An 11,907-nucleotide genomic window follows, 5' to 3' on the forward strand; every position below is an offset into this window, starting at 1 on the left:
CACAATCTCAGCTCACTGCAACCTCCACCTCCCAGGTTCAAGTGATTCTCCTGCCTCAGCCTCCTGAGTAGTTGGGATTACAGGCGCATGCAACCACACCTGGCTAATTTTTGTATTTTTAGTAGAGATGGGGTTTCACCATGTCAGGCTGGTCTTGAACTCCTGACCTCCTGATCCACCTGCCTTGACCTCCCAAAGTGCTGGGATTACAGGCGTGAGCCACTGTGCCCAGCCCCCAGGGAAATTTTTTAACAGAAGTGTATGCAAAAGGGCACTGGAAGCACGTAAGAAAGGATCTATGGTACTTGGATGTTCGGTGGAAGAAAGGACACAGGATTGTTAGAGGATGCACCTCAGAGAATGTGAGTCCTGAATTATGGTGCAGTGAGTAAGATGGTAAACATGGAGCATCACATCCCAGATACAAACTCGGTTTGTACATCTCAATGAGGTTGATCTTGGACAATTTATTTATCCACTCTGTGTCTTTTTTTTTTTTTTATCTGTGAAAACAGTACACTAATAATAATGACCTTATAGGGTTCAGTGATTAAATTAGAAAATACTTGTCACTCATTTCACATGCGAGAATTTTTAGCTATAAATAGTATTACTTTGGGAGGATAAGAAGGCATTCATTTACCAGGCATGCTGGCTCACGCCTGTAATCCCAGCACTTGGGAGGCCAAGGTGGGCTGATCACCTGAGGTCAGGAGTTTGAAGCCTGGCCAACATGGTGAAACCTCATCTCTACCAAAAAATACAAAAATTAGCTGGGCATGGTGGCACACACCTGTAGTCCCAGTTACTCGGGCAGCTGAAGCAGGAGAATCGCTTGAACCTGGGAGGCAGAGGTTGAAGTGAGTCAAGATCACACCACTGCACTCCAGCCTGGGTGACAGAGTGAAATTCTATCTCAAAAAAAAAAAAAAAAAAGAAAGAGGCATTCATTGGGAAAATCGACAATCTATGGAGAAAAATAAACACATGTACAAAGTTACAGGTGCATCCCATTTCAATGGATGCCCACTAACCTGAACATTGGTAATGCTTTGGGGCATAAGGCAGAGAACAAGAGGTGCTGAGACAGGAGAGATACGCAAAGACCAGACATGAAGGGCCCTGTATCATGTACAAGGAGGAGCCATTAATTGTTTTGAGCTGGAAAGTGCTATGATCTAGTCAGATTTATTTTAGAAAGCACATCCTAGCACCTGTGGGGGTGATGTTTTGAAGCAGCATTCCAGGGAAAAAGTTAGGAGAGTATTGCAATAGTTTAGGCATGGGATGATAAGAGCAGTGGTACCATGAAAATAAAGGAGATTGAAAGGAGAAATCCTCAAAATATTGAATCAATAACACAGTGTTCCATTTGAGAGAAGCCGCTTGGGAAAAAGAAATAATAGTGCTCCTAAGGTTTCTGGACAATATCTTGTGACACCACTATTCAAATAGAAAATTACTAGGAGAGGATAGTGCTTTGCAGAATAAAATAATAAAAATTTTGGGTTTTATCTGCAGAATTTGGGACCTTTAGGATATCCAGCTAGTGTTCAGTAAGTAGTCAGATAAGAGAGTTAGAAGCTCAGTAGAAACATCTTGGCTAGAGTTTTGCTCTTTTTTATTTTGAAGCCATGTAATGTGGCACGTATATATTTATAATTATTGTATCTTTCTGGTGGATTGACTCATATCATTATGTAATAACATTTTTAAATACTTTTTGCCTTAATTTCTACTTGTTCTGATTTAGTATAACTTCCAATAGCTTTCTTGTGGTTCATATTTGCATGATATATTTTTAAGCCCTTTTATTTTCAACTTTTCTCTATCCTGAAGAATATATTTGACTTTTGTTTGGCAATGTCTTTCTATTGGAGAATTTAATGTGTTTATATCTGATAAAATTACTAACATTATTAGTTTTAAATAGACCTTTGTACTATTTGTGTTTTGTTTGTCCCACCTCTTCTTATTTTCCTTTAACCATCTTTTCTTTTTAAAATTAATCACTTTTTTATTACTCCCCTTTTAAAATTATTATTTATACATCCTGTTACTCTTGTTTCAGTAGTTACCTTAGAGATTACAGTATTCAACCTTAATATGTTAGAATCTAATTTAAAATTGATACTTTTACCATGTTATAATCAATAATCAATCCAAGGACCTTGGAACATTTTAAACCCATTTACCTACTTCCTGTCTTTTGTGCTATATATGCCAAGTATTTTAATTCTACATTCATAATAGGTACACAAAATATTTTTATTGTTTTACACAATTATTAATAATGTAAAATTACCATTGCTATTATTTTTCTTTTCTTCCTGAAATTCTATGCTTCCATATGGGATTAATGTATTTCTTCTGGAAGACCTCTCTTTTGTGTTTCTTTTATTGGAGATCTTCTGGTAAAAAATGTTCATTGTTTTTGTTTTATGAAAATGACTTGATTTTCTTAAATTTCGTGGGATTCTTTCTCTGAATATAGAGTTCTAGTTTGCCATTTATTTTCATTCAGGACTTTACGATACTATTCCATCGTGCTCTGGCTTGTATTATTTTGATTAGTAAGTCATGGCTTTCTATAACTGGGACCCGCATCCCTCCCTGGTCATCTCATTGTAGAGTACTGTTATTGTTGCTGTTGTTGTTATTTAATTTTATTTTAGCCATTCTGTTAGGTGTGTATTAATATCTCATGTGGTATTAATTTGCATTTCCCTAATGGTGAGTAATTTTCGTGTGCTTTTTTGTCATCTATATATCTATTCCCTGGTGAAATATCTATTTATATCTTTTGCCCATTTTCTAATTGAATTATTTATTTTTCTGCTGTTGGATTTTGAGAGCTTTTTATCTATTCTCAATCAATGATCCTTTGTCAGTATGTGGTTTGTGGTTTGCAAATGTTAATTCCAAGTCTATATCTTGCCTTTTAATTTTCTTGCATTATATTGGCCTTTCACTGAACAAAAGTTTTTAATGTTGAAGTTCAGTTTTTCGACTTTTTCTTTTATAGATCATGTTTTTGGTACCAAGTCTAAGAATTCTTTGCCTACCCCAAAGTCCCAGAGATTTTTCTGCTGTTTTTTCTAAAAGTTATATGATTTTACATTTTTCATTTGTGTCTATGATCCATTTTGAGCTCTTTTTGGTTTAGATAGGAGATTTAGGTGGAAGTCAATGTTTTGCCTCCGGATGTCCAATTTTTCTAGCACCATTGGTTGAAAAGGCTGTCCTTCCTTCATTGAATTGCATTGGCACATTTGAAAAAAATCAGTTAGGCATACTTGTATGGGTCTGTTTCTGAGTTTTCTGTTCTATTCTGTTGATTATGTGCCTAACTCCTCACCAATATCACACTATCTTGACTATTATAGCTACATGGTAAGCCTTACTATCAGGTGGAGTGATTCCTCCCCCTTCATTTTTCTTTGTGAAGATTGTTTAAGCAATTTGAAGGCCTGTGCCTTTCCATATAAATTTTAAAATGAAGGCTGGGTGCAGTGTCTCATGCCTGTAATCCTGGAGCTTTGGGAGACCAAGGTGGGAGGATCCCTTGAAGCCAGGAGTTCAAGACTAGACCAGTCAATATAGCATGATCCTGTCTTCACCAAAGATAACAAAATTAGCCAGGCATGGTGGCACTTGCCTGTGGTCCTAGCTAACTGGGAGGCGGAGGCAGGAAAATCCCTTGAGCCCAGGAGTTCAAAATTGCAGTGAGCTGTGATCACACCACTGCACTCCAGCCTAGGTGACAGAGGAAGACTCTATCCTAAAAAACATAAATAAATAAAAATAAAAATAAGTTAAGCTTTTAGATGTTTGCAGAAAAACCTTGCTGAGATTTTTATAGGAATTGTGTTAAATCTATGCATCAATTTGGGGAAAATGGATGTCTTTACTATGTTGAGTTTTCCAATCCATGAACATATATGTATCTAGACTTATTTAGGCCTTCTTTTATTTATTTCATTATTTGGTAATTTTCATCACATAATCTTGTATATGCTTCATTAAGTATATACCTAAATATTTCATTTTTTTGGAATGATTATAAATGGCATTTTTTTTAATTTTGGTCTCTACATGTTAATGGTTAGTATATTAAAATTTGATAGATTTTTGTGTATTGTTCCTTTATCCTGAGTTCTCGTTGAACTCACATATTAGTTCTAAGAATATTTTTCTATATTATTTGGGATTTTCTGCAGATAATAGTTACTTGCAAGAGTGGCAATTTTATTTCTTCCTTTCCAGTCTCTCTCTATATTTTTCCTTGCTTTATTCTGGCAAGAATTCTAATACTATGCTGAGTTAGAGGGGTGTGAAATAAATATCATTGGCTTGTTCCTGATCTTAGGGAGAAAGCATTTAGTATTTCACCATTAAGTATGCTGTTAGCGGTAGGTTTTTGCAGATGGTTTTTATCAAGTCAAGAAATTTCTCTTCTCTTTCTAGTTTGCCAAGAGTTTTTATCATGAATGTGTGTTGGATTTTGTCAAGTGCTTTTTCAGCATCAACTAACACGATCTTAGTAAATTATTTTTTTAATTTCTAAGTTGGAAATAATTTTTTCCAGTATTTTTTTCTTAGTAAATTTTTTTTAGTAAATTATTTTTTAATTTCTTAGTAAATTATTGTTCTTAGTAAATTATTTTTTTAATTTCCAAGTTGGAAAGAATGATTCTCATAAAATGCCCTGGGACTAACGATATATACATAAAGCATTTTCAGTGATGTCTAAATAATACAAGATAAATTAAAAGATGATAAAATTTTCCTTCTCCTAAGTTCTTTATGCAAGTATTGCTTTTTTTCTATTAACTATAGCTACTGATTAGCTTGCTGAAATTACCTTTCTTTTAGTAAATTACCATTCTTTTAGTTTTATGATTCCTAAATATTACCATACTAAATACACATTTTAATTTAGATTAAGCTGGGTTTCAAATTAGAATAACTAAAGTGAGTCAAATTGAGTGAAGCTACTAAAAACAAACAAAACAATAAAAAACCTCATTACAAAAACTACTAACTTTTTTCTTGTATAACATAAATATTATACCTGAAGTATTGTACACATCGGAGTTTAGGAAGTAAAATAATAAACACTGTTTACTTTTAGAGAAAAAGACAAAACCAGTTTATCTGAAATGTAGTTGAATGTTGTTACATGAATACACTGCTTTGGGGCAATTGTGTGTCTGGAGCCTTATAAATCACAGTATAAATGCACAGAAAATGCATTTCTAGCTCTGCATCCCTGTGTGGTAGAAAAGAAGCTGTCTAGGTGTGCTCGCATTTCCCTAAGGCACCAGCTTTCAATGGCTTTGTATTCTGCTTCCTGTAGTTTCCGGTAAAGCTTCCTTCAGCTGCAGCCTAAAGCCACAGATGGCTTGCTGGAAACAGGAAAGTGCCTGAAGTCAAGCCACTCTGTATCTGCTGGTACAGCACGCTGTGCACCTTCTCAGCAGTGGTCAACCAGAGACAGGGAGAGATACTATCCAAACAACCTCAAGAAAATGTCAGCCATATAGAATGTCAGTTCTCCAAATAACGATTAAAAAATGTATCTAACTCCACTGAAGCCTTCGAGATATTTTATCTTAGAGAATGTAACTATTTTTTCCCTTATCAGATGGATCTTGGCTTAAGCTTCACTCTGAGGTTTAGTCATTGGAAGGCAATAATTCGGGATTCGGTTACTGACTTTTAATTAAGTAGACCTGGATCTCACTCCTTATTATGGGGTTGTGTTTCCCATATTCCTTTAGCCAAAACATGTATTTTCTCTGAAGAAATGGCTCTTTTGTGTGAGAGAGATATTTCCAATTCAGGGAAGAAAGTTAGAGTGACATTTGTTCTTGGACACAGGGTGTGTCATTAGAGAGTGACTGACACACCTGATTGATGAGGCCAGTGCTGATGGATGAGAGCTGTCTGGGTGGTCCAAAAATGTGTAGCAATGAGGAAATGATGGATTGGTGATGCTAAACATATCAAGGTTAAGATGGCTTATACATTAAAAAAAAAAACACAATTTCAAAATATCAGTATAGTAAATATATATGACTTTCTGATGCATGGGACTCTATTTCATAGTCACAGAGGTCGCCCTTGTTGATATTCCTCTACCACTGAAACACAGAAAGAGTAATGTGGCAATAGCTCCTTTTGGGAAAGAACCCTTCTTTTGTTAATATTGATCATTACATTTTCTCAAAGACATATACACTTGCATTTCATTTTGCATAGAGCAGTTTTGCTATATTTAAGCACTAAAGTGGGGGAATTAGAGCAATTGCTATTTCCTGCACTACACAAATACCTGTTCACTCATGTAATATGATATTCACTTAGATTATTTGACTATTTTGGCCAGGATTATCTGATGATAATTCTTCTCCATTTTCTTTATTCTGTGTGTATATTTTATGAATTGAGCAATGAGCTCTATTATAGTTTGATAGCTCAAACAAACTGTTAATATTAGTGTGTGTATTAGTCTGCTATTACCATGACAGTGCTGCATAACAAACCATCCACAATTCAGTGTCCTATAATGAAAGCATTCGTTTTTATCATTTACGGGTCCACGGACTAGCTTGCCTGCCTCTGTTCCAGGCTGCGGGTTGGCTGTAGTTGGCTGTAAAATTGAGTCTGAGTACAAGTCTGCTCCACATGAATCCACTTTTTCTTTGAACCAGCAGTTACTCAACACATGATATCTTAGTGGATCACAGGAGCACAAAGTCCTAGACAACAATAAAGACAAGAACAGAACATAAGCACGTTCAAGGCCTCTGACTGCTTCATGACCACTAATACTCATTCTAAAGCAAGTCGTAGGGCCAAGCTTAACATCAAGTGCACAGAAAAATATACTCTGCATTTTAGTGCAGTGCAAAGAGAGAGACTGAAGACAGAGGGACTGAAGAATTAAAAATCAGTCAAATAAGCTGGGCATGGTGGCATGCATCTGTAATCCCAGCTATTCAAGAGGCTGAGGTGGAAGGATTGTTTGACCCCAAGAATACAAGACCAGCCTGGGCATCATAGCAAGTCCTCATCTAGAAGGAAGGAAGGAAGGAAGAGAGGAAGGGAGGAAGGGAGGAAGGAAGGAAGGGAGGGAGGAAGGAAGGAAGGGGAGGGAAGGGAGGGAGGGAGGGAGGGAGGGGAGAGATAGAAAGAAAGAAGAAAGAAAGAGGGAGAGAAAGAGAGAGAGAGAGGGAAAGGAAAGGAAGAAAAAAGAAGGAGTGAGGGAGGAAGGGAGGAAGGGAGGGAGGTAGGAACGAAGGAAGGAAGGAAGGAAGGAAGGAAGGAAGGAAGGAAGGAAGGAAGGAAGAAAGGAAGGAAGGAAGGATCAGCCTATCTACCACTCAATCCATGGCAAACACATCAGTGATTTAAGGATACTTGTTTCAGGTTCCCTGGAATGCGGATGTGCTGCCGTATGGCATTAGTCATAGCAGTAGTACTACATAATAAGTGTGTGTAATGGCATTCACTGTGCCCAAGTGCAATTGCCATCTTGCCCTTATGAACTTATTAGTAACAATTAATAAACAAGTAGTGATAAAATATATAGCTTGAATGTTTATAAATAACATTTAGTTTTTGAAGCTGATGTATTAATAGAATAATGCCCAGCAACAGCATTTTCCTGTCTACCTACCTCCAACTCTTCAGCACTCCTACCTGCAGCCCTCACTACAGCAATGTCCTTTCACCTGGTCTCATCTCCTTCAGTCCCGTTCCCTTACTTGTGAAATGCTGGTTCTGGATCAATTTTTAGATAAGACTTGATTAGCAAGTACATCCTGATTCTACCACTTGTTTGATTAAAAATCATTCAAATAGATCCCATTAACCACAGAACACAGTCTGATAGTCAAACTCTGTATAATCCAGCATTGGAGGCCCTCTATAGAAGACCCCATCGTGTTTTCCCAAATCCTGGTTCTCATTATTCTCCTTCATGTGCCCTGTTGTTTTCTCAGAGTTATGCTTGCCCATGCATATAATGTAAATTCTTGTCCATTTAGCCTTGGATCATAAGATTCTTTCAGACTGGAATTGCCAATGCCAATTCCATTTCTACATGGTTTTATTCTATTTATGCTTCAAGACCCAGATCCAAGTCACCTCCTCCTTGGAACAGTCGAGATCCTTGTAGCCCAAAGTAATCTTCATCTTTTTGCAAGATGTAAGACTTTTCTGCCTCTTTTACTGAACCTATCATTTTCTAAATTGTGTCATCATTATTTATCTATGTCTTAGCACTACTAATGGACTATCATTTATCTTTTTCTACTTAAATACTAAATACAGTTTCTTGAATATTAAACAATATGTAGTAAATAAATGTACCAATCCATTCACACCCTCAGTCATTGTTCTTCTGTACTATGCATGCCAATAAGCTTAAGTGGTTTCCTTAAGTAAGAGTCAGTTCACACTGTAATCAAAGCTGCTCAAACTCCACAAACTCCAACTCTCTCTTTAGTTTGCAGGCCCCGTTCAGATGAGCAGAATCATTAGTCATGTGTGGTGAAGCACTGCGTATTGCTTACGTTTCAGAATAATTTTGTCTTAGATGCCCTCTGTGAATATATCAGGAACTGGGCCTTTGGAAGCATTTCAACTTCAGGAAATGTCTGACTGTGCAAATACTCTATGGTTTCACCTGACTTAGAAGCTATGGACAGGCCAAGCCTGACCTACTAAGTAATATACCTGTAACAAAAATCACCCTGCACGTTTGCCATCCATTGGATTTACAGACAGAGTTGAGGAGAGCCTCCATTGTTCATGTTTCCTGCCAAGGTCCAAGTACAAAATCTTAGTGCCCCCTAATGTTGAAAGCAGTCCTTTCGCTGTGAGCAGAAAATGGAATGAGAAAAATAGACTGAAGGCCAATCCCAGTGAAGTTTAACTCTGGAACTAGCCATGACCTATGTTTGTGTAGAATGCAAGCTTTACAGACACGACTTTCAGCACCAATTTAATTCCTATTCCTACTAGGGCTATTCTGAGCTTATTTCGTCCTCACCATTGCTTTCAAAATTGTCAATAAATTGTTCATCCCTTTATGCTCTTCTTAAATCATTTCTGAGCTATCTGCTTAGGCCATGGAGTAGACAAAACTAAATCTTATGTTCTGAGGATTTTTTTTTTTTTTTGTATTCTTTTATGGTAGACCGTTTAATCATCTTGAGATTATTCTTTATCTCTCCTTTGTAGTTTTATTCTGAATTATAAAATTTTTATCTCAAAGAAGGCCTTTTTATTCTATAAAGATTTTTTCCTTTAGCTTCTCATGTTTTGGAAAAGAAAAAGTTAAATATAGAGTGTGGCTGAATATAAACTGGACTGCAGTGTTAAATGCCTCTCAGCCTCTTTCTATCACACTGTGTAAATACAAGATTTCTTGGCAGCAATTTTCTTGGTGTGTTGGGTAAATTCTTCATAAATTCAGTTTTCAGTCTGACAGTGTTCATAAAAGTGGAACATAAAAGTAAAACATATGCACATTTTCTACCAGTTTTATTATGCAAAATACTTGATTTTGTATAAAATTGAATTTTTCAAGGCTACGAAAATCTTCAATAAATCACATCAGCAATCCCCAAAACGTATATAGAACCCCACGTGTTTTCCCACTTCTTTCAGCAACTCTGAGTAAGAAGGAGACACCTGAAGGCTCTGCTATGGAAGCAAAGAGCGAGGGAGGGAAAGATGGGGGGAGGGAGGGGAGAGGAAGGGATGGGGTGGGGTGGGGTGGGGAGAAGGAAGGAAGAAAAGAAAGGAGGGAGGGAAGAAAGGAGGGAGCCCAGGAGGGAATGATCTGACCATGTTCTCAGAGTATGACAGAAAATGGAAACTATGTTCTTCTTAAAAACGCTCCGTGTACAATGTAAGGTTCGTTCTGTTCGGTCTGCATAGTGATGTGTCTTTGTTTTAATGCAGGGCCTCAGCAAGGATGTGGTGGTTATCTGACAGCCTTGAATAATACCTTTGCCTCTCCTGATTCTGATTCGAATGGACTATATGACAAGAATTTAAACTGTGTATGGATCATAATTGCACCTGTAAACAAAGTAATTCACCTCACCTTCAATACATTTGCTCTGGAGGCAGCAAGTACTGGGCAAAGATGCCTTTATGATTATGTAAAGGTAAGCCTGTTTTATGTTTTTAACAGAGTCTACTCATCCCAGACTCTAATATAGTGTATTCCAGTTTATATCATTACAGGAAGTCCTGAAACTTGTGAGTACAGGTACTACTGCTTTTTAAAATGACTTATACTTCAGTGATGCAACATTTAATATTATAGATGCTCTATCTTCATATCAAATTAATCTTTAATATGGGTGACTCAGATATTTTGTGTGACTGGCTTCTAACATTAGCATTTAAATCTCCTGTTCATCAGTGTCTTGCAAGAGACGATCTATGGGAAGGTTGGTTTTTTGGAGAGAGATACTCAAAGGATCTTTGGCAAATCCTGAAATAAACAATGTCAATGACACAAATAATCACCTCTTAATTTGTCTATTTCTTAGGCTTATAGATTTGCTTATCACATTATGTTTAGATATTAAAATGGTTCTGAAATCCCATTAAAAGTCAATCAAGGCTGGGCACAGTGGCTCACGCCTGTAATTCCAGCACTTTGGGAGGCCAAGGCGGGCAGATCACTTGAGGCCAGGAATTTGAGACCAGCCTAGCCAACATGGTGAAACCCTGTCTCTACTAAAAATACAAAAAGTTAGCTGAGCATGGTGGCAGGTGCCTGTAATCCCAGCTACTCGGGAGGCTGAGCCAGGAGAATCATTTGAACCTGGGAGTTGGAGGTTGCAGTGAGCTGAGATCTCGCCACTGCACTCCAGCCTGGGTGACACAGCAAGATTCCATCTCAAAAAAAATAAATAAATAAAATAAGAAAGTAAATCAAGAAACCTCTCTTCAATTTTTAATGACTCTTTAATATTAAATTATTATACCTATCAGGTTATATGGGTTCAGATTACAAGTGTTAAGTAGCATCAATCAATGTTTACTACTGCACTCTCAGGGGAAAAATAAAAAGTATGGCAAGATTTCTATTTATGAGAAGCTTAAGTCTGATTAGAAAATTATGGGATGACACATGCAAATTAAGAATGCACAGTTCAGGAGAGTCAGCATTTAAGCGCTAATGAATGCATTTGACGCAGGCTTGAAGCAATGTGCAAGCTTAAAAGGAAAGAAAGTTCATGAAGTTCTGTCATGATCAAGGAAGACTTGATAGAGCGAGGGAAAACTTAAGACAGGAGAGAATTCAGGCAAGGTGAACATTTTCAAAAAGTCGTAGAACTTGATATGTGTATGTTCTCGAAAGAGTAAAGAGGCTGGCTGTATTGAAGCAGAATAGTGCTAAAGAGTAGCAAGAAATAAGATGGCCTATGTAAAGAAATACCAAGATTACAAAGGATCCTGAAAGTCAAACTAATGACTTTAGACTTTTTGTGGCTGAAAATAAGGAGTGGTTGAAGGTTTTCCAATGAGTGATGTGATAAGAGCAGTAGCTAGGGAAGACTAATCTGAAATCAGTAGCTGTGGGAACTGGAAGGCGAGGAAGCTGGGAGGGCTCCAGAGAGAGGTAGAGGTCCCTCCTAGGTGAGGAGGTGGATCGGGGGGTGCAGCCATGGCGGCAATGGCAAGAAGGGTGCAAGATAAACTCAAGTTCTAGCATTGCAATAAACTTTAAAGAAAATTATTTTAAAAGAAAAGGAAGGAAAATGTGTGGAGGGAATACCCATTTGAGCACTTAATTATATGCTTATGTTTTTACTCTGAAAAGGGCTAAGGTTGAGAGACCAGAAAAATAACAGTGTGGTTTTGGTGAGAGCA

At 37.2% G+C, this 11,907-nt stretch overlaps 1 protein-coding gene across 1 annotated transcript in view; it reads left to right on the forward strand.

The window, feature by feature from the left end:
• Positions 1-11,907, forward strand: part of CUBN (cubilin (intrinsic factor-cobalamin receptor)) — a 347,579-nt gene that overhangs the window by 304,788 nt on the left and 30,884 nt on the right. The window contains exon 60 of the mRNA XM_011968102.1: positions 9,979-10,187. Within this exon, the coding sequence (XP_011823492.1) occupies positions 9,979-10,187 (209 nt within the window). The remainder of the gene's footprint in view (positions 1-9,978; positions 10,188-11,907) is intronic.

This window comes from Mandrillus leucophaeus, unplaced genomic scaffold (assembly GCF_000951045.1).
Source record: "Mandrillus leucophaeus isolate KB7577 unplaced genomic scaffold, Mleu.le_1.0 Scaffold83, whole genome shotgun sequence".
Lineage (NCBI taxonomy): Eukaryota > Metazoa > Chordata > Mammalia > Primates > Cercopithecidae > Mandrillus > Mandrillus leucophaeus.